The sequence below is a fragment of the Hippocampus bargibanti genome, linkage group LG08 (genome assembly GCF_051943395.1).
Source record: "Hippocampus bargibanti isolate YZ-2025 linkage group LG08, ASM5194339v1, whole genome shotgun sequence".
Lineage (NCBI taxonomy): Eukaryota > Metazoa > Chordata > Actinopteri > Syngnathiformes > Syngnathidae > Hippocampus > Hippocampus bargibanti.
The window spans coordinates 18,020,106-18,043,892 of NC_142741.1; the positions used below are offsets into that span (position 1 = coordinate 18,020,106).

General features: G+C 39.5%; 1 protein-coding gene across 2 annotated transcripts in view; it reads right to left on the reverse strand.

Moving 5' to 3' along the window:
• The window catches only part of tbc1d4 (TBC1 domain family, member 4), a 53,536-nt gene that overhangs the window by 21,926 nt on the left and 7,823 nt on the right, over positions 1–23,787 (reverse strand). For both annotated transcript variants that reach the window (XM_089002142.1, XM_089002141.1), the window contains exons 2-12: positions 15,798–15,926; positions 15,493–15,715; positions 14,111–14,355; positions 9,524–9,613; positions 8,500–8,604; positions 8,262–8,394; positions 6,482–6,573; positions 6,274–6,384; positions 6,008–6,124; positions 5,040–5,099; positions 798–997 (exon numbers count right to left, since the gene is read on the reverse strand). In XM_089002142.1, coding sequence (XP_088858268.1) covers positions 798–997; positions 5,040–5,099; positions 6,008–6,124; positions 6,274–6,384; positions 6,482–6,573; positions 8,262–8,394; positions 8,500–8,604; positions 9,524–9,613; positions 14,111–14,355; positions 15,493–15,715; positions 15,798–15,926 — 1,505 coding nt within the window. The remainder of the gene's footprint in view (positions 1–797; positions 998–5,039; positions 5,100–6,007; positions 6,125–6,273; positions 6,385–6,481; positions 6,574–8,261; positions 8,395–8,499; positions 8,605–9,523; positions 9,614–14,110; positions 14,356–15,492; positions 15,716–15,797; positions 15,927–23,787) is intronic.

The window sequence follows — 23,787 nt, forward strand, 5'->3', positions numbered from 1 at the left end:
TGCTGTGAAAGAAAATAATATAGTATTGTTAGTTTGTAGGATTTGTATAAAACCATATCATTACATGTTTGTTTTTCACACATTAACATTTCAACATTTGTGAAGTCATCCATGCAGCTATTTTTGGCCTCTCACACTTTGATCCAAACTTGTACTAAACAAGGTATCAAAACCAGTGGACTCTGTTCCAACAGCTTCGCTACACATCTCCGAATCAATCTGTGATAGACAGTTCATGTTGTAAGTAAGTGGATTAGTGCTTTAGGGTCAGTAAATTCCAAACAGTTTGCCTTTCGGAGCAATCGCGCAAGAGCGTTTCCCACCAGCACAAGTCACTCCTGAGTATCTGCACTATTTATGTTACTGCTGTGTCTTGTGGTGTTTTGAAATGTGTTGTTTACATCGGAATGCAATACGACAGTAAATCTTCATCCTCATTATGAGAATTGTAAATGTGTACATAGAGGTACTGCATATAGTGTATAACTACTGTAATGTAGTTTTCATTTATTTACGTTTCTCTTTTAAGGGCGCAACAATGAAAAGGTTTGTCAGCATTACAAGTGCCAATAAAGTGTTTTAGATCATAAATTATGGTAATTTGATGGTTTAAACTACCAATACAGGAAATCATAACATTGTTCAGGGAAGTTTCAACAGTTGGAGAAATTTCCCAGTGCAGATGTACAGAGAACATTGAAGAGCATTCCCCACGTCTTGTGTGCATGAAAGCTTTCCTCTTAAATTCTCACAGGGTTCAAACCCATTGCAAACAATCAGCGTTTATGTTACGCTACCTGCTTTGCAGCGCTTCCAAGGTGGCCGAATGTTGCCTGAGAAGAGGTGCCCCCTTGCCTTCAAAGGAGATGCGCTTCTTCACGGGCAGGTGGCTGAAGGTGTGAGCGCGCCGACGGAACTGCTGACTTGTTTCCGGGTCGTCATCCGGGAAAGGGGGCGGGGAAGTCGGCGGGGAGACACCAGTGGGTTCCTCATCCTGCTGTGGAAGATTATATGTCGTAGAATTTGATACTCAATTGAGAGTGTCATTTTCTGTGGGAATAATATATTTTCTCGTTGAGTATATTGTTCTCACGTTAAATAAAAGAATTGAGTCTAGGAGTTGAACCTGTGGATAGCCAAAACACCATCCAGCACCATTCAGTTTATACAATCTCTCAAATGAATTCAAGTGTGGATTATTGTATCTAATCAAATCAAATACCTCTGATTGACAATGTGGCCAGTCACGGGATGCATCAATGATGTTAAAATAGTTTCAGTATTTGAACGCTGTTGCTCAACAAGTAATGTAAATAGTCTCTATGATTAGCTACACGTGTGGAGAAACTTAGCAGCTCCAAAAACAAAACAAAACATGAAGGTCTTATTTTTTTGTCCTTTTCAAATTGCTGTTGTACACCAATTGGCCAATGAGTGGACGGTCTCTTGTGATGATGTCCCACTCTGATAGACAGTTTCATATACCTCTACAAAAAATGTGTATTCCAAAATAAATAAATAAATAAATAAATAAATAAATAAATAAATAAATACCATATTTCCTCCAAAAAAGAGCACTCTATATCATGATATACTACATACAGTATATCACTTAAAAATGTCTCAAACTTTGCGGAAAATAGGGGTTATTCACTGTAATCTTAGTTCAGACATTTTTTCCACACACATAGGTTTATTTGCTAAGCTCAGATCATTTCCGATTGTAACCAAACGAGCAGCATCTACTAAACCAGGGGGCGGGAACTTAAGGCTCGCGAGCCATATATGGCTCCTTTGATGATTGCATCTGGCTCGCAGATAAAACTACCGGTAACTATATATATATTCTCGCTTTTTCGATGTTCATTTCCGGTTTGGGCGGCAGTTGGCGGAAAGCACTCTTTTGATTGGATGGTACTGACCTATGGCCGTTGATGTGGAAACAGGTAAACTCCCCTTTTAAATAAGCCTGACGAGTAAAAAAAATGAGTATCGTACACTTCAGGTACACTTCAGGTTGAATAGACTGACGGATTTGCCTTTGTGGAGAGAAAAGGTTCTGCCGTTCTAATTTGCAATGAAACAATATCATGAATGAAACAGTTGAATATCAGTGACAAGCCCAATGCTAACGTTAGCATCAATATACTTCTGTGAGAGACAGCAGAAAGCAAGTGTACTAGCTAATGAGTAGTGTGCAGGCAAGCTAGTAGTAACTTCGCCTATGAACCCGCCAAGTTGACTTTCATTCCGATCGTTTGCCTGGATTTTTTTTACCAATCATGAGGAACGGAAAACTCTTTTAATGGTGAGTATTATAACAAAGTAATTTTAAATAATACATTCGGACATTTTAACATCGATGAAAAGGTTTCTTCAGCCGTCATCTGTACTTTTAGATGACGGCTGAAGAAACCTTTTCATCGATGGACCACTCCTGTATGACTAAGAGCTTACAGAGACGTATTCGGGCATTTTGTTGAAATCCCGTGCGTGTGTGTTTGTGTGTATGTGTGTGTTTGTGTGTATGCGTGTGTGTGTGTGTGTGTGTGTGTGTGTGTGTGTGTGTGTGTGTGTGTGTGTGTGTGTGTGTGTGTGTGTGGGCGTGTGTGTGGCTCTCACTGAAAAACATTTCTAAATATTTTACTTTTATGGCTCTCTTAGTCAAAACGGTTCCCGACCCCTGTACTGAACAATAAAATTGTTTTCGGTGCATAATCAAATCACAGTGTCCCTCTTCTCCTTTTCATGATAAGTGCGACATTCCCACAAGAAATTGGAAAAATGAACATCATCCTCCAATAAAAGCCTGAAGAAACAGGTATAGCAACAAAGACACAATTCTTGACACAATACAAATTGCTGGGCCCATCTGATCACTGTTGCTCACCAGTACCAGTACAGCAGCACCGACTGAGGAATGACAAACAGCCTTGTGGATGAATAAGCGTGGAGTCTTTTCTCAAGGTCACTACACAGTACTAGACATGGTATCAGAGTACGTATGTTGTCAAGCCATTTTTATCCTTGCAGTACAGACACTTGGTTTTGCACAATGTTATGTATTTGATCGTTGTATTCCAGGAATCTTGTTTTCTTTGGCCAGTTTACCATAGCTCTTGACAAAAATCCAATACCTGATAGATGCCTCCCTCTCAGATGAGAAAAGGAAAAAAAAACATCAGTGAATATTTGTATCAATCCCAGTTGGGTAAAACAAATAAAATAAATTAAAAAGAAAAAAGGGAAACGAAAGTCCGTGAATATCTTGACGTCAAATTTAGCACAGACCTCATCTACAAAGCGCAACGGCGACACTAATTTCTGCCCATTCGTGGACTTTACTTCCACACTTCTGCTGGTGCAACTCCCTCATCCATTGTATTCTAATGAGTAGCGTTATGTGACTTTTTTGGCACACCCGCCTCCCAATCTCGTGGCGCTGATGTATTTGACAGAACCAGCATCCAATTCTCCCTTTCACAATGTACAATCAATACCAAATATTGGTCGAATCCGCTTCACGGATACTAGATTATGACTGACAGGTCAATATAAAAGAGGTCAAGCGTTCACACTGTTCTTCCCTCTGTTGGGTGGTGAGGGTAAACAATAAAAATAGGAGGAAGTCGACTCAGCACGTGGAAATCCTGACTTGGGAGTTCCTGACTGGCATCCTGATGTCATGAAAATGTACTGTTGTTCAAATGTACCACATACAAAAACTAAATTAATAAATACAGGAGCGGAACAGTAAAGTGCATTATTTCTTGTTTAGAAGTCAATTAGTTCATTTGTATTACTCAAATTTGGGAATAAAAATGAATTCAGTCAAATAATGTACTTCAAAACTCAGAACAAGAACGTTACGACGGATGTATGTATGACCGGCAGCAGCCCCTCGACATTAATCAGTAGCAAATAAGTAGCTGTCAGTTTCAAATAGTTTATGAAACAATGCTAATCAACCAAAATTAATTAACTAATCAATTGCCATTCCCAAATTTATTCGGGAATTGAACATATGACATGGAGTGCCATTTCCGAATTTGTTCAGGTTTTGATTTTTCTAGCGGGTAAAGGGCTGGTCAGACCACTGGCAATGTTTTTCCCTCCGACTAGGGGGCAGCATTTACCCTTTGTACAGCTGCCCCCACCTGCACCTCATATTAATCCAGACCCATATAATTTAGGAATTAACCGTTTTTTTTCTGATGAAAGAAGAGAGCATAAGGTTTCTTACGCTGCATTCAATGTTTATGCAGTCCTAAAACTCAATATTCTGTGGGTCCTGGAATTTGAGTGAAAATTACGAAAACCTTGGTACTGGAGTAGACACATTTTTGCACATCATCTGGCAGTGAATGAGTTAAACATGGCATAAAATAAAGATTAATAAATATGAAATTATGCGAATGGCTCATCATTTTTTTTGTCTGATTAATCCATGAATCGATAATAGATAATTATAATTGGATTGATATTTGATAGCAGCACCCCCCACACTCACATTTAAATTTATAATGTCTCTCTTCTTTCCATTGGATAAGCCTGACATCAAACACGTGTAACTATTATGTAGAGAAATTATGCAACATTAACAGAAAATTTGCAGAAAAATGACATTTGGGAGGATAACTCAAAAGTGTGATTACAATTGTGGATTTATGCAAGAAGAAACAAACAAAGTCAACAGTGGGTGAAGTCAATGTCAGGCTCGTGTGCATTTTATATTTTAAGCTGTATGTCTCTGTCTGATGCAGTCGGAAGGACTGCATTGCACTCTCATTCAACATTCTGCACACCGGTGACACCAGAGCACATGGGCTCCTGGCTTCCTCTGTCCCACGTGAGCAGCATAACGGCACGACGGCCCAACGTGACTGCGAGGCTGATTGACGTTTGTGTCGTTTAGATCACAAGTTTTTTACAGGCAGTGGGTTAAAAATGAGGGAGGCGGGGGAGGGAAAGGGGGTAGGTGACAATTTCCAGAATCCTTCCTTCGGGGAATTTTGTGGTGCTTCTGTCTGGACACTTACTTTGTCAAAGCTGCTCATGCTTCCCATGCTTCCCAGACGTCCCCGCATCCGACTGGCGCCCTGAAGATAATAGACAGTGCGAAATAATGACACAAATTCATAAAATCTGTTGTATGTTGCTATTCACACCAAGGTGTGGCATTTAGTTAAATTTGATGCAAAGTTCAAAATTCAAAAATTAATGTTGCATACGCTCACGTTGACACAAAATACATTTCTACTCATGATGATGTTTGAGAATGATGCACAAGTGCACAGGAAATAAAGGTGAAACACAAAAGCATGTTACAAATATGTTACGATGACTTTTCTTTCTTTTGTCACCAACATCAGGATAAACCCTCACAATAGTTGTGTTGCGTTCATACTGTCTACTTGTTATCTAATTTACAACAGATTCTTTTCTTACAGACAGTGGCTTTTTAGGTGTTCAATTACCTTACATGCTTCGGCGTATACTTCCGCCTTCGTCAGAGTGTCACGGATGTTGTTGTGACGCGCCTTTTTCAGCTGATGTTACTATGAGGGCGTGACCTAACATGTAAGGTAATTGAACACCTAAAAAACACTGTCTGTAAGAAAAGAATCTGTTGTAAATTAAACCATCACATTTCCAAAAATAATCGCTTTTCAGAAAAAAAACATGTCGGGGCCCCACCCTGACATATCGTGTCTGAAGACAGCTGATCCAGCACCCTCCGCGACCCTCGTGAGGATCAAGCGGTCCAGAAGATGAATGAATTAATGATTTCATGAGGTGAAACAGTGTGCCTGTTGTTAACACATCTGCCTCACTTTTTGAGCGACCCAGCTTCCAATCTCTGCTCTGGTCATGTTTTGTGTAGTTCTCAGACTTCACATCAGCCGGAATGTGAAGACTGGGGTCTTACTCAGTATACAGATATGGGCCCATCTAAATCCCCAGGAAGCACAATGACACAATAAGGTGGGCAGACAAGAAGACCTACCCGGGCAAAGATGTTCTCCAGAGAACTGGTGAGGGATGAGCGAGCCTTGTTCTTCAAGATGTCCAGTTTGAAGCGGCTGCTCGTGGCCGCCCCATCCCCTGCGGAGTTGCTTGCGTTCTGCCAACAATGAACAGAAAGGAAATGATAAAAAAAATAAGTGAACCACTTTTGATATTTACAAAAAAAAAAAAATCCATTGGAGGTTTGTCTCATTTTTTTTGTCCTGATCTCCATTCACTGTTTCTGGTAGATGGAAATGCAGCTACCTGAGGGGCTTCTCCAATGTGGAGGTGGGTCTTCTGCTTGCTTTCGCAGAGCTGCCTGAGATATAGAATCACTAGCTCATTCTCTTCTTGGTCTGAACTGGGCTTCAGTCTCTGCAGAGTTAAGCCATTGAGATATTGAGAGATCAGATGCAGGCATTTTTGAAACTCTCTCTGCCAAACCTATTAATATACTCTGCGTCAGCCTGACCTGAACACGCTCGAATATCTCCACTTGTTCATCATCAGGCAGCTGGGAGAGATATTTCTGGATGGCCAGCTTTGCTCTGGGTGGATAGAGGCCTGGTAATATGCAAAACAAAAAGAGAGTGAGTAAACGAGCGACAGAGTAAGAGAGAGAGACAGAGAGAGAAAGAGAGAGAATCAATCATAAATCCATATTTCATGTGATATTTTTAAACACCTAATTTTGAATGTAATTGTAACTCACTGATGCTAAAATCAATGTTTATATGCATATAATAACTCCAATGATACAATGCATAGGATATTGTACATATCCACCATATTGAGAATTATACATATTTATGCGTGTACGTATATACCAGAATCAGAATCATCTTTATTGCCAAGTATGTAGAACACACAAGGAATTTGTTTCCGGTCGAACACGCAAAAAAATTGCAAAGAGGCACTATACAATTCCATTTGGGCTACTGTTCAAAGAGTTAATGGCTTGGGGGAAGAAGCTGTTTAAATGTCTGCTGGATTTGGTGCGCATGGATCGGTAGCGCCTGCCTGAGGGGAGTAGCTGGAAAAGGTAGTGGGCAGGGTGCGGAGGGTCCAGAATGATTTTCCGCACCGTACATTACAGAATTTTACAAAAATACAGTAAAAGTCGACGACAAATATTTAATAGTCCATTTTCATAACATGATATGGACTATCGATGAGAAGGTTTCTTCAGCCGTCATCTGTACAAAAGTGAAGGTTTCGGACGTTTCGCCTCCTAACCAAGAGGCTTCGTCAGCGAACTAAAGTCTGACTGGTCGTATCGGCCCCATTTATATATCCCTAATGTCCAGACATGGTGGCGCCGGACACAGCTATGATAGGTCCCTACTCTCAGGTTGGGGGGCAGGGGACCCCTCCCTGTGGCCCCACTGATTGTTCCTACATTCCTGACTAACGACTATTGTATGAACGATCCAAATTGAACCTCACCCCACCAGACCGGTTTAATGAAGGATTTTGTTGTTTTATAAGAATCGCTTCTTTTACCCCCCTTTCAAACCATCTATGTTCTTTCGCTAAGATTTTAACCTCATTGTCGTCAAATGAGTGGTTGCTAGCTTTTAGGTGCAAATGTACTGCCGATTGAGGCCCACTAGTATTATCCCTGCGATGTTGATAAAGTCTTTTTTTGAGAATTTGTTGAGTCTCCCCAATGTACTGCTCTTTACAATGGGAGGCGAAACGTCCGAAACCTTCACTTTTGTACAGATGACGGCTGAAGAAACCTTCTCATCGATGGACCACTCCTGTACGACTGAGAGCTTACACAGACGTATGATATGGACTATTTATTTTTTCTCATAAAAGTATTGAATTTCACATCTGAAATATAATCTCTACAGTGTAATATGATTCCCATGACTACTTGCTTTCCTTCTGGGTGTTCTTTTTGTGTCTAGCCAGAATTGACGCAACAACTTAATTTGCAGGTCCTAAAAATAGTATATACCTAGTGTATTTTATTTAAATTGAAAACCATATACAGGTACTTATAAATATTACCCCCCAACCGCTGCCACCCAATCTTGGTAATACAACAAATAGTCGGGATGAGAATAAAATGTTTTTTTTTATTTGCATTGAAAATGTATGGGAGCCATATCCATCACATTATTACGGGAGAGATCCAACAGAACTCAACTCTGACAAAAAAATAGCATTGTACGTGTTCACTCTAAAATCAAATCACTATTCTGCACATAATATAAATACGCTGATACTGATTCCGACAGTACCTTCGATGCGTTCACAGAGCTTGTGCAAGTCGTGCATTGGGCAAGCCTCACATAACTGGACCAAAGTCTTATTGCTCTGCAATGAGGCAGCATTGCTGAAGGCCTGCTTCAGGGTCAGCATCACCTCATCCACCTTTGCACATGTGTGAATTTGTAAGAATGCAAAAAATCAAACATTGTTTTTTTTAATCAATTACTAATTACTTAATCAAAATAGTATATCCTTGAAAAGACTCACCAGAGACTCACTGGCACACTGGAAAACAAAGCACACATACTGGCTGAGACCAGATTCTGAATAGTCACGACAGATGAATCCAAAATGGTCCGTTTGTTTGATGGCCTGTAAATAGATAGAACAGTGATGAGATTTGAGGAAATGCAGCCTTTCAGTCCAAATGCTTTGAAATTCATTCAACTTCTTTAGGTTGGGTTTCACGAGTAACAAGTCAAAAATCAATTTGGATCATGCAACAGCGACACATAAGTTCTATTTAGGACCATCATAAGGGGGCTCCAGATCTGGAAACAATGCAGTATCATAGATGATTAAAAAATTGGGACCCTGTCTCCACTGAGTTTCACAGATGTCAAACTCGTTTTTTTCTCTCTCACGGGTCACTTCGCAGTGACGGCTTCCCTCAGATGGCCGACGCAAAATCCAAACGCTATTTATTAACCATGACCATGTCACATTCCCATATGAATTTCAGCAAAGATCATGAAAGATGACACACATAATTTGCTACCGGATCTGGCCACCACGCCGTAACTCAACATTTTGAGCAACCCGTCCTTTGCCAATGACTTGTATTTCCCCATAGAAAAGCTCTCACTAATTCATGTTGGTTACACTCCTGCAGCTTTTCTTCCAACATGTTTGCAAAGAAAAATACCTTGAAATAAAAGCTGCCATTTTGCACCTCAATTACGATTTCCTCACTCATTAACTTGATTTAGTTTCGGACACAAAGTTACTCTGAAAGTTATTTAAAAATTTTGAGTTTGATATATGGTGTGCTATATTGACGTCAATCGGATTCACACTTTGATGCATCAATTATCAGTAATTGTCGTTGGAGACCAGTGTTGCGTTAAGAGTGACACCAGCAGAGTTCTGTACTGAACATCTCTTAGGGATAGAATTCTACATTGATGATGACCTTTAATGAAAATATGATCAGTAACACAACAATAACAACAACAAAAACATGATTTTTTGTTTGTTTGTTTTTTGTTTGTTTGTTTCTTTGTTAACCAACCTGACAGCAAGCTGAAATATCTTTGAAGTTTTTTTCCAGCACCACTGTTTTGCTGTCTGGACTAATGAGGTTTACTTCAAAACGCCCAACCTGTAAAAATAAACAAATGATAAATGAATAATGTAAAAACATGTGCAGTCAGGTTGATTCATGCTGTTAAAAACAGATACAATTAGTAAGGTAAAAAATAGTAAAAGACTGCACTGGCACATGCTGAAAATCAATGTCAGTGTGTTGCAGTGTCACATATTGAGTGGCTACCTATAATTAGCCTCGTGTGGAAATGTAGTGGGACGGATAGCAGCTGGCTCACACTGCATTTTGGATATATATATATATATATATATATATATATATATATATATATATATATATATATATATATATATACACAACAAATAGTTGTTCTTCAATCAAATGCATGCATTTGTAAATGCATGGTACATTTTTGCCAGAAAAAAAATACAAACAAGAAAAAAAAGGTCCAACATATAAAATATCCCTTTCCTCCTCTTTGTAAATAATTCATTTGCAAATGATAGTGTCATATGACAGAACTTGTTGTGCAGTAAATTCACACAATTTTAATTGTAGTAGAAGCAGGAAAGTGGGAATGGTTTTAAATGCACAAAGATATTTTCACACGAAGGGCGATTAAAGGCCATGTAGATTTCAAGGTCAAGAAGTTTCATTGTAATCTACAATGTTAATTATTCTGTCTTTATTTTCCTTTTCTTAATACACTAAATTGTTACATCACAGTTTTTATGTGTGCAATTTAAAATTCAACTGCGTTATGTTTTCATTTTTTATGTATTTCATATTACATTTATTTATTTTGACATATTATCAACCACAATACACTAATGGTATGTCCCTTGCGGTTTCACTTATTCCTGCACTTTGTTTGAGGTAAAAATAAAATGCTTTCTCCCTCACGATTTACCAATAAATGCCAATGATGCAATTACACTTGTCATTATTTTCAGATTTTCGCTTTTTGTGTTCCAGCCCAGTATGAACTCCCCTGTCAATGTCTCTGTCCAATATTGTTCTTTTTTCTGTCGTTGACATTGTATTTTTTTTATCTTGTTAAGCTCCCAATAGATACATGTATGTAAATATATTGTGTGTTTCCTCAAGCGTAATTAACTGATAATAATAATTACATTCAGTCTCGGCCAATATGTTTAATTCTGACATACTATGCTGTGTTTTCCTGGCAGTGGTGTGTAAAAATAACTATTTATAATGCAACTCATCTTGCAAAGCATTAGAGTGTATACTAATTAATCAAGAGTAAAATTTTACAAACAAATTCATGGTTGTGCGAGGGGCTCACCAGTTTCACCCATAGTGGCTAATCCAGACATGGGCAAACTACGGCCCGCGGGCCACATATGGCCCGTTAGGCTTTTTAATCCGGCCCGCCGAACTTGCCCAAATTATAGTAAAAACAGTGTCTGAAACTCATGACAAAAAGTTAGTGGAAAAACAGGGCAGTGAACTGAAAAGTTGCCTGCCCCATTTTTTCACAACCTGAAGCACAATGAGACAAGCAATCACATTAAAAAACATTGTCACCAACCACGAAGTTTTTTTTAAATGAAGAATGTACCTACTACAAATGCTACCTTGCTTAATTTACGGTAAATGTGCATGGCTGTAGATTTTGCTGCAATAGTCGATTGTCATTGTGGTGCACAATGCAACGTTTGCATTGCTTCCTAAGAGCCACAAAGCCCCTTTCATAAGTCACTTCACATTCACGGTTTAATGGTTTAATGGAAATTTACGTTTTGTAGCGTCACATATGTTGTTAGCTTCTTTTGAATCTTTCTTCTGGGCTGAGGTTCAGTGCATCTATTTTGGAAAATGACATGCAATTGCACGACTTTATAACGCTTGATAAAGTCCGGAAGAAAGAAGCAGGCTTCTGATTGGCTGCCGTGCCGAGTATGCAAATTTCAACTGCAGGTAGCCTATGTCTGTGTGCTCGGCGACGGTACACATGTATTGTTTGTGCGTGAAGGCGAGGGTGACAGTGGAGAGTTTGTTGAGCGCGCGGTCAGGACAAACCATCTATGATTTGGCGGAATTTAACACAAATAGGTATTATTGAGCTTGAATATTTCGTTGTGTAATAATATGTTTTGAATGTTGAAAGTGATTCCATTTTTCAATAAATGTTGATTTCTTTAACTTTGCCCCTTCAATGAAAACTTATTAAAAACAGACGCAATCTTGATAAATCACAGTGCATATGTTATTTTAATCTATTTCCATTTCCTCCTCCAAGTATCTGCGAAATAGTATGTAAAGGCCATATTCCTTGAGACAAATTTATTAACTGATCAGGGATATTTTTCACATTTGAAAGACAGTTACTAAATTGGGTTGTAGTGTTCTTACTGTGCTGTGCGGTTTGTACACACTACATTTAAAGGACAACCGGCACCATTTTTTTTTGTTTCCCACTAACATCAGAAAAACGTTTTATAGCATCTAAAATACCCAAATCAGGCAGGCTGATATTTTTAGTTAAATGAAAAACACCAATAAAAATGATTTCAAAATGAATCCGGAAATGGCCAGTTTCAGAAGGTCCCACCCCCTTGTTCGTGACGTCATGCCAAGACGTCTTGCCTTGCTCGAGAATCAAAACAATGGCTTCAGATTCGGAGAAGATGTTTTCTTGTTACTCATCCAGTTATGAATATGATTCAAATAGTTCTGAAGAGGAAAGCATAAATGTTTGCAATTGATTCAAGGAGTCCTCCCATATCAATTCGAGACGTCAATGACAGCAATGTAGCACCCAGAAAATGCAGAAGATTGCGCCCAAGCTCCGTTGGAAATGGGCTGATTTGTCAGCTGGGAATTTGTGTCAGCGAATATCAAATAGTTGTCTTGATGCAACACACAACAATTCACCATGGCGTTATTTATGTGTAAGTCTTAAAACGAAAACTATAGCTTATGCTGTGGAATCTTTGTAAAATATGCTCAGTCGAAGTCATTTGAAGTGATTTTATAAATTATGGACATAACTTGTCAGGAGGCGTCGGTTGTCCTTTAATGCTTTAGGTTTAGTATTTCCGGCCCAAACACTCCCTCCAAATGCTCCTGGCCCGGCCCCTCTGTCAAATTTTAGAACCCAATGCGGCCCGCGAGTCAAAAATGGCGTGTTTAAGATTGAATGACTCTCTGTGTCTTTGTGTTGTCATGTTATTTGTTATTTGTTTTTTTTATTCTTTTGACTTCAAGACGGCGTGGCGAGAGTGGATGCCGTTCTAGCAGCTCCTGTATTTTGTTTTTCTACTTTTGTTGCTTTCATAACTTTACTGCTGTGAAATGTAAATTTCTCCATTGCAAGACTAATAAAGGCAAATCCAATCCAAACAGGCCCTCACATCCTTCCTGGGGACAAAACCTAGGCACTGGTTTGGATATGTGGATGACACTTTTGTCATAATTAAAAAACAATAAATTCAATCCTTCACAGATCACCTCAACTCAGTAGACATCAATATTAAATTTACCCGCGAGGACATTAAAGAGAACCAACTCGCCTTTTTGGATTGTAAAGTAATTATAAAAGACGACATAGCGCTGAAAACAGGAGTCTTTAGGAAGGCCATGCACACTGACCAATACTTACTTTTTGAATATAACCACCCTCTACAACACAAACTAGGAGTTATCAGGACCCTCCAGTATAGGGCTAAACTAATATTAACAAGTGTCAAAGGGAGAGAAAATGAGTCAAAACATGCCAGGAGAGCGCTCACAAACCGTGGTTACCCTAAGTGGTCTTTTAACAAAAAGTAAAGAATAGGGAATTAAACCAAAAATTCTGAAGGAGAGGAGTAGCAGTCAGTACCTTACATTGCAGGGGTTTTTTAAAAACTACGAGTCCTTTGGCAACACAAAATTACTACTTATTTCAAACTGATAAACATTTTAAGGCAAAAATTAGTGCATCCAAAAGATAGGCTGCCAAATGAAAAACAAAGTAATGTAGTTTATTCAATACATTGTAAAAATGAAAATTGTAAAGAGCAATACATTGGGGAGACTAAACAAATTCTAAGAAAAAGACTTTATCAACATCGCAGGGATAATATTAGTGGGCCTCAATCTGCGGTACATATGCACCTAAAAGCTAGTAACCACACATTTGACGACAGTGAGGTTAAAAGTAATCAGTCAGGACAATAGAAGTAATCAGTGTGGCCTCAGGGAATAGGCCTCTGCTCCCCCCAACCTGAGAGCAGGGACCTAGCATAGCAGAGTCTGGCACCGCCACGCCTGGACAGTAGGGATATATATATAGGGCCAAAACGACCAGCAAAATTTTAGTTCGATGACGAAGCCTCTTGGATAGAAGCAAAACGTCCGACACCTTCAAAGAAGTACAGATGACGGCTGAAGAAACTTTCTCATCGATGGACCACTCCTGTATGACTGAGAGCTTACACAGACGTTCAACAGTATTCTGTTGCATTAATGTCCTATATGTTTACAGGCAGTTAGACTCATATTTTGGGATTATTCAAGCTTTGAACCAAACTATAATAGTCCCACCTGGAAAAGCATGGTTCGGTTTTTATCCGAATCAGATGGCTGTACGTGGTTGGGAGCGCTAGCGTGTCTACGACGTGCAGGGTCCAATCCGACACCTTCACTGGCCGACCTCTGCAGACTTCCTGCAAGGCTGCTGCAGCGCATGCGGAACTCCTGTGGTTCCTGAAAGCCAGAATCTTCTAAGATGGACTCAGGGAAAGCCCCTCTCAGGCTGCTCTGACTACTGCTGGCGGACATGCTCGACCCTGCAACACATTGAAAAAGAAATTTTCACCATCGGGTTGAGTGATTCTCAAAATTTCTAAAAGTACCACTTACGTAAAGTAGTAACCCCAGAAGACTAACATGAATTCACAGTTCGCGTAGGAGGCCGAAATGTTCATAAAAAATGTCATAGTTTATTTCCTGAAAAGTATATTAAATATTATTGGAAACATGGACACAGAGGGAAAATAGAGATATGAATAAGAAGCCTTATAATCAGACCAAATTAATGAAAAGCCCAGATTATCTCTAAAACGGGCGGCAATATGTGGAGGGCCGAAACAAACCAACAAAACATTTCTTTCTGACATGCGTTTAAATGTTTTAATATATAACATATAAGCAGTCGTTAAAATATATTTTTAGGATGAAAATTATGACAATTTTGTACATGAACTCCAAAATAGACATTTTTTTTTTTTTTTTTTACATTGTATTCAGAAGCGACTTTTAAAACTCTCAAGGACACATGTAAAGTGTACTGTATTATTATTGAAAGTGCTAAAGAATTTTGACAACATTGGGACCACAATTGTCATTTTTAATCATCTCCATTTCGGAAAATGGAAGGTGAGTAAAGTCACAAAAACACTGCGGTCACAAGTCGTAGCTCTGACAGTACTAGCATTAAAACACGTGGACCTCAGGTTTAAAAAAAAAAAAACAAAAAAAAAAACTTTCAAAAGAAAAGCAAATATTTTACACTTTAACATCACCTCAGGGTCACTGTGGACACCGCAGATGAAGCCGCTGGGCTGTATTTGTCTGTGCTAAAAGATATTATATTAATAATGAGCTTGAAAATCCTTATGTGTGTCAAGCCAATTGTCAGCAACCTGAAGATGGCCCTGTTACCGAGTTAGTGCGCGCACACACACACACACACACACACACACACACACACACACACACACACACACACACACAGACTCACACTCACACACGTACACACGCGTACACACACACACACACACACACACACACACACACACACACACACACACACACACACACACGCACACATAAGCGGTGATTTATTTTTTTAACTCATCCATGGGTGGAGTTGCACACAGTTTTTAAAGTACTGTATGTTTACACTCCAGCATCTGCTCTCTTACCGGTCATGTCTTCCCCCCCTTGACCTTTGCCGTCTTCATTCTTCTCATTCAAAACCGAGGAGAGTGGATCTCCCCCCACCCCAATTGTGAACTCCACAGGGACCTTGTCCATGGAGCCTCGTTGGCCATTAAGAAGCCGTTTGCGCTTCAACTCGTGTTGGTGAAACTTATCAATACAGTCATCAATGAGGGTGGACGGAGCTTTTTTGTGCCCAACGGTCACCTGCAGTCATAAACACATTAATGGCCTTGCAAAAAGGATGGCGGCCGGCACAATGGATCTTCATTTTGCATCCGGTTCCCACCTTGCCACAATACAGCACTTCAAACTTTTGAGAATTGTAGAAGGCCTCGTCGTTTTCCTGTTTTGGTTTGTTGTCTTCCTTTAGGGCTGATTTGGACACCTGGCGAATACTGCTGATCACCTCAGGCACCTTTTGGAAAAAAGAAAAAAACAATGGAACCTGAATCTAAAAGCATTTCAAAAGAGAAATGGAAAGAAGGAAAAACAAGTGGTTAATCATATGTTGTAATCTGATTGCTTGTGACAAATTAAAATTTAGAAGAGAGCTCAGTTCAAGGAGCACATCTCCACAACTGCAAACATTTTTCAATGTGTTGATACAAGTAAGTCTGCAATCATTCTAGTTAAATAGCAGTGTTCAGCGTTACAATTACAACGCAATGGGACTTAATGATTTTTTATGACTATTAGCTCATCATCATCATCACACTGGTGAGTCTTTCTGGGTGTCACAGTTATGAGACTGTTACACAGGTGGCTCGATAAAAAAACAATGCTCTGGAACTCCCTGTGTAGATGTACATAATTCCATTCTTATCTGATCCAACTTTATTTATAGAGCTGAACAACACAGCCGACCCAAGTGCTTAACATAGCATCACGTAAACAAATGTAAAGCAAATGTAACATAAAAATAAAACAGCATTTGAATCATGAGACATGAAGCTGAGGTAAGACCCAGAGAGAAGATGTGCATTTTCAGCACCCAGGTCACCAAAAGCTGTGGTGTGATTCGTTCCAAATGACTTAACTTTAATTTCTGTCACATTTTTAAATTAAATTTGTGTACCCGTCAAGTACAGATGAAATGAGACGCCATGATTTCAGGGGATTTACTCAGAAACAAGACATAAAGCTATTAAAAAAGGACAGAGAATTGAACCTTAAAGCATTGAGAGTGACAACTAAGCATTCAGTGGCCCAAACACAAAGATAAAATGTCGGTATGTGCCTGTAAGGGGTGAAATAACTCCAAAACACATCCCTAAAGGCCCATGCTATTCTCCGGCTAGGATTGTAAAAACCGACTACAGTACATGGTGTCAAAGACAGTGCTGAGCTAGAGCAGAACAAATATGACACATGTACCAGAGTCCGTGACCTCACTAAAAAGTCTTGGGAGCGCCGTCTCAGAACCTCGTACAACAACATTGCCGCTGTACTACGCCTTTAGCATTTACACAAAGTGGTTATGCATAGCCCATGGATTGGATTAGAATGTCCCCTTTAACCTTCGTTGACTGATAAATTAATGTGAAATGGACTTCCTGTAACCCACAGGTGTCAAAGTCAAGGCCCGCGGGCCAAATCCGGCCCGCCACATCATTTTTTTCGGCCCACGAAAGCAAATCGAACTTGTGAAATTCCATGATGCTTGCTAAAATTCGAACCAAAATTTCATATTTTTGGATGTAAACCACAATAACAGTCATTATTCTTGACTTCAGATTTGAAAACTAGTTATTCATTAATTTTGTGTGTGCTCTATATGTAATATGTGGAGGGGATTAAACATTCTAATGGCTTCCCCAAATTCATAACGGCCCTTAAGAGGAATCCATAACTACAATGTGGCCCGCGGCAAAAAAATTACTTTGACACCCCTGCTGTAACCAGTCTGAATAACCCACAGTTAAAAATGGTGGCAGATAAGAACCAATGCAACCTAGAAAGTAACAACAGAGACCAAGCAGTGAACTGGTGAAAATGATAAGCAAACAGGCAACTGTCCAGGGAACGTGCATGCTTCCCTAGGAAAGAAATCACAACCGTCAGCAACAAATCAGACTTTCAGGGACACCGAGACAGTTTCTGTTCCGTCGGGCTTGATTGTAACCGCTGCTGTATAAGTAAAAAATACCCTTTAATGACTTGCGTGCATGAACAAGTACAAATAGTAGTTCTCTGCAAGCAAACTCTTGTAAAACCCATGGGAAAAATAAAATTTTGCTTCTATGTTTGGCAGACAAAAGAATACTGACATACAATCCAATGAGTTTGATAGCATTTCCATCCGGACCGCCAAGGTTAGTCAGTCAAGCACTCTTGCAAGACAATCAGCTCAAGAGCAGTTCCAATGAAGTATGAAGTACGTAAAACCAACTGCAGCTGATACAACTGAGACTGTGTGTGTGTGTGTGTGTGTGTGTGTGTGTGTGTGTGTGTGTGTGTGTGTGTGTGTGTGTGTCTGTGTGTGTGTGTGTGTGTGTGCGCGTGTGTGTGTGTGTGTGTGTGTCTGTGTGTGTGTGTGTGTGTGTGTGTATGTGTGTGTGCGTGCCTGTGAACAAAGTAAAGAATTGCAAATATCAATAGTGGCAAAGTATTGCAGCGTCATCTGTCATTGATAAAGTGACAGCCATATTTGGATATTTTTGACAAATGCACTCAAAGATCAGTTCCCTGTCGCTTTGATTGCGTGGTGTGCATTCCCACCACGCTGCAACGTATAAAACCACCATTTATATCAAATGATGGCACAGGTTGATGTTGTTTTGTCACCGCCACTATCCCAAACCACTTGTCATCACAGCAAGGCGCAACACATTGCCATGACGATTAAGGCTAATTAGAGTTTTTGGATAACATGGAACAAGAGAAGGGTGAAAACAGCCTGCTTGAATGCAAGCTGGATTCTCTGAAAGTTTAAAAAACATAATATTGTACACAGGCCATGAACATTTATGTATGTTTGCTCAATCATACAACTTTAAGCATACATGAATGAGGAAATTGTGCATGTATTGTGCCTTTTTTGGGTTGGAGGAGGAATGACTGGTTCCCTCAAGGTGCTTGACCACAATTACGTGTTTGCACGACACTTGTGGAATCTTTCCACTGCTTGATGAAGGCAAAAGTGACCATGAGTTTGTGTCACATTTCAAAACAAGACACAATGTTCGTGACCTTGAAGCAATGCGGGACAGCAGATAGCATTAGTAACCCACAACGTGCAGAAACACTTGGTGCACAATGATACCCCAGCAAAAAATGCTGTGATCACAACACTTCTTTGTAAAATACAAACAAAGTAAAAATACAATTAAAAAAAATATGCAGATACCAACATTTCTCTTCAAAATAGCAAAATATAGAGCCCCCCCCGCCCCCCCCCATTTGTTTTTTAATGGATAGTTATCTATAAAATAAATGCATTTATACAGTTGAAGTCCGGTTCAGAAATTCGGAACACCCTGCCTGGTATCTCCTGGGTGTTATTCTAAACCACAGGTGTCAACGTCATGGCCGTGGTGCCAAATCTGGCCCACCACATAATTTTATTCGGCCCATGAAAGCAAATCAAACGTCAGTGATGCTTGCTAAATCAAAATTGTCCCATGTAAACCACAATAACAGTCATTTATTTTTACTTCAAATTTGAAAACTAGTTATTCATTGATTTGTTGTGCACTCTGTATGTAATATGCGGAGGGGATTAAACATTCTCATGTCTTCCCCAAATTCATAATGGCCCCTGAGAGGAAACTATAACTACAATGTGGCCCACGGCAAATGAGTTTGTTCAAAACAATCATATCAGCAAAGTCCAGTTGCCGCAAACCTGTGATATGACCATTTATAATTGTTAACATGCTTTTGGATTCTCATGGGAATAACATCGGAATTTATGATAAAATAACAAGTGTTATAGCTGAGAAAAAATAATAATAAAACAAAATAGTTACCATTGTATAACTAATATCATATAAAGATCGCCATTCATATTGCTAAATAATTGTAGCCTTTTCTTAAATGTCCTTCATCGTACGATTTTTTGGGGGATTTTTAGTTTATTCCTAATTAGGGTCATTCATTTTGGGAAAATAGCAGCCTACCTATTGTAGACATTTCTAAGGTGGTGATGCACAGGCCCTTCAATTTCAAAAGTGAGGGAACCGATTGCAATTGGGCTCTGTCTCAGCTAAACCGATAAAATTGTTATGCAAGAAGGGTTCAGGATTCTTTGAATGTCTTCCTAGATGAATTGCCGCATTCATACATGAAGATTACATACTTTTTCCAAAAGGCATTTGTTAAAATGGAACTTGAGCAGAGGTGGGCAAAATATGGCACGCGGGCCTCTTTTTAATCTGGCCTGCCGAAGGTTGGGACACAGCTGTGGTTCAAAATGAATGATTGCATACATTTAATATAGCTTTGGAATAACAGGAATTTGAAACGCCATGTGAGACAGTTAATTCAAGTTGCAGGGCATCGGGAGGGAGGTTGTGACGAAGAGAGAAGAAGAGAGGTCGAGAAAGAAATATTATCTCACACTTGCGGACCTTTGTGAAACGGGGGGAAAAACATCTGCAATAAACAGTCTACTACCATATTACATTAAACGATCAATAAATAACAACTGAAGTTTTGGAAGCCATACGGCTGCCTGCAATGGTGGCAAATGAAGCATATGACGGAATAAGTTGGTCCGTGCCACTATTTTCTGTAATGCGCCGGGACCCAAGACGTCGACACACAAGTGACTCTAGAATGCAGTGAGTTTACTGGAATTGAGGAAGCTTTTAATTTCATTCATTTACATATACATTCTATAGATCATGGCATCCCCAAAAAAGAGAATGTGAAATGTATTTGATTAAACGAAGTGGTTTACCAAGTGTGTAACATTCAGGAGACACTTGGAAACAGAAAGACTCAAATCAAGAGACTTTAAAAAAAACAATAAAGTGATTCTTGCCCAGTCCAATTCTGGCAATTTCCATGCTCACATGAAATTGCTTGAAGTGCCATGGACAGTCGAGGAAGTGCACGTTTCCTCGAATGGTTTGAGTGTTACCGTGTTTAAAAGTTTCCACAAACTGGACCACCAATAAGAGAGGAGAGGAGTTCCATAATGCTAACTATAAGCATCGAAGACTTTGAAGCGTTCCGTGACTGGCTTCAAAAATTCATGCATGACATCAGTAGAGCAAGGCTATCGTGTGTGCTGATTGAGGCGAGGTAAAGTTAGAGATGAGGTGTGAGTGGAAAGAAAGGCCACCAGCTCTCTCACTTGTCTCATTTTGTCATTCTGTCAACATATGGATTAACAATCAATATAGCCCCTGAGCCAAAAGGTTTGTCCACCCCTGAACAAGAGCAACTTTTAATGGAATTCTGTGAATCCCAAATACTCTATCTATTGCAACAACAAAGCCTTGCAAGAGGCTGTCTTTCAAGTCCAGCAAGTAGCCAACCCTGTCGAGCAAGGCACAAGTACATCTCCGTGTTCAGATTCCCCTTTCAGTTAAACATTATGCTCTTCAACCAAACATATGTTCTTATATTTAATTATTATTATCCAATCAAACTTCTGAGCAATAAAAGTCTATGCTGAAATGTTCTCCCATCACATTTCAGGCTAAATACAGGTTTGAAATCATACATGTCACCCCTAAAAGCGAGCACAATAACAACAGTGTCATCAACTGTCATTAATTAAACCCTGCACGCGGAAAAAGTGCACAAATGAAATGGGAGGTGCATTCCAAGTGGTCCGCCCAGCCACCGACTGCAAAACCAGTTTTTCTGGCTTAATATCTCTCTTCGTGAAGTACATTCCGCAACGCGAAGGAACGATACGCGAGACTCCTCGAAAGCATCCGGGTCTTAAATCTGCCACGATTGCATTGCTCTCGGCCATGTGGGACTCACACTCTTACTCAAATTCCACAAGAAACGTGATGGTGCACAGTTACATTTGTTGGCAGCGCAAAACGTGACAACCCAATATGTGATTTGGTAGGCGGGAGGAAAGACTGTTGAAGTTCTCCAGTTCTTCCAAGTTCTTCCAAGAAAAAACTGATGGTTCATGTTACAACATGGAAAAAAATTACATCTTGTGAAACGTAGTGTCATCAGAATCTCAACACAACGCCAGTCCCAGAAGTTAAATCCAAACTAAAATGATTTACAGAATTATTCCGTCATTTACACCTTTTTTTTCTTAAATGAAAGAATGTCAATTATAGAACTACTTTTCTCTGACCAATAAACACCCGCTCCCTCAAAGAGACATGTTATTCCACAATCAAAAAGTCCCTCCATGATGTTGCTTGCACAGTAGGAAATATGATCTATTTGACCTTTTGTTTTGCACTTTCGTTACTATTTCCTCCCATGATTGCATTTGAAGCAGTTGAGCAAGAATACTGCTATTAATTGTGATAACATTTTTATATTTTTGATGAATTGCAGACTATCAAAGATGAATTGTTCTCTGCTTATTTGAAGCCCTGAACATTTCAGACATTAATAAAAAAATATTTTTGGTTCTGTTGGATAACCCATTGGGAAGTCCCTGTAACTAATTTTGGATTCAGCGTAAATAGTTATCTCGGGAACCCATTTTTCTATTGACTGATATTCATAATCAAGATTTCTGATTCTTAAAAGTACAGCATTTAAAGCAGGGGTCGGGAACCTATGGCTCGCGAGCCATATGTGGCTCTTTTGATGATTGCATCTGGCTTGCCGATAAAATTAAATACGCAAATATTCTCGCTTTTTCGCTGTTCATTTCCTGTTTGGGCAGCAGTTGGTGGAAAACACAATTTTGATTGGATGATACTGACCTAGGTGGCCATTGATATAAACACCTCCTTTTAAAGGACAACCGACGTCTCCGGACAAGTTGTGTCCATAATTTATAAAATGGCTTCAAATGACTTCTACTGAGCGTATTATACAAATATTCCACCGCATATAGACTCGCGCTGAATATTCAGGAAGTCTTGTTTTTGAGATGGTGACGAGTCCGTACGTGACGTCACTGAAGGAACCGTAAAAAAGACACATTGTAGCAGTCCTTCCATCACGTCAATGTATTTTTCTGTACTTTTTTGGTCTGAAAACCTCGTGTTGCACCAAAAAGCCGCCAGAAGAGGGTGACCAAGCTCCATGGAAGGAATTTATCAGCCTGTGGAAACGGGCTGATTAATTCCTCACAGGAGCTTGGACGCCATTCTCTGCCTCTTTTTGGGTAGTACATTTCCCCCCCAATGTTGCCTCAAAATGGCACGGAATAAATTCCTTAATCGATTGCAAACATGTATGCTTTCGTCTTCAGAACTATTTGAATCATATTCATAACTGGATGTGTAACAAGAAAGCATATACTCCGAATTTGAAGCCATTGTTTTGATTCTCCAGCATTGCAAGACGTCTTGGTGTGACGTCACGAACTGGGGCGGGACTTTCTGAAAATGCCCAATTCGCAGCTCAATTTTTTTGCAGATTTTGGACACTTTAAGTCATTTTTACTGGTGTATTGCATTTGAATAAAAATATCATACTGCGTGTTTTGGGTATTTTAGATGCTGTAAAACTGTGTGTGCGCGTGTGAGCGTGTGCATGTGGCTCTCACTGTAAAACATTTCTAAATATTTTACTTTAGTGGCTCTCTTAGTCCAAAAGTTTCCCGACCCTGATTTAAAGGGTAAATGATGCATTAACATATGGGTTAGTGCAACTAGTGCGCGGCTGATTTTTATAGGAAAGCAATTTTCGGTACGGTCAAAATAATCCGACGGAAACGAGATGCCACTGGAAACAATGGTTACAATTCAATCCTTCAGGCCTGGCACAATCTGAATTCCTAGAAAAGAGCACACTGGTCTGAGAAATACCATCACAGAGCTGAAATACGCATACCATTGATTTTTTTCACATCACAGCGATTTCAAAGACATTGGCAAACATCTGTCCAAATGTGCTATGATCAAATGTTTTTTTTTTTTGTTAATTTTCAACATAATTTTTTAGTCCTCAATAAGATCATTGTTTATTTTTTTTTCTGACATTAGCACCCTTTATGTGCCTCTCCTGCACCCACCTCCAGCTAGTTTCAAAGGTCCAACACAATTATTAGAAATCAGGACATGCCTCTAAGGTTTTGTAATGGTCAGGTTTTCAGGATGTTTGCATCTATCTTCGTCTCCTTTGTTGGCCTTCAGCCTGCATTGGTACGACCCTGACTAAACACTAACACA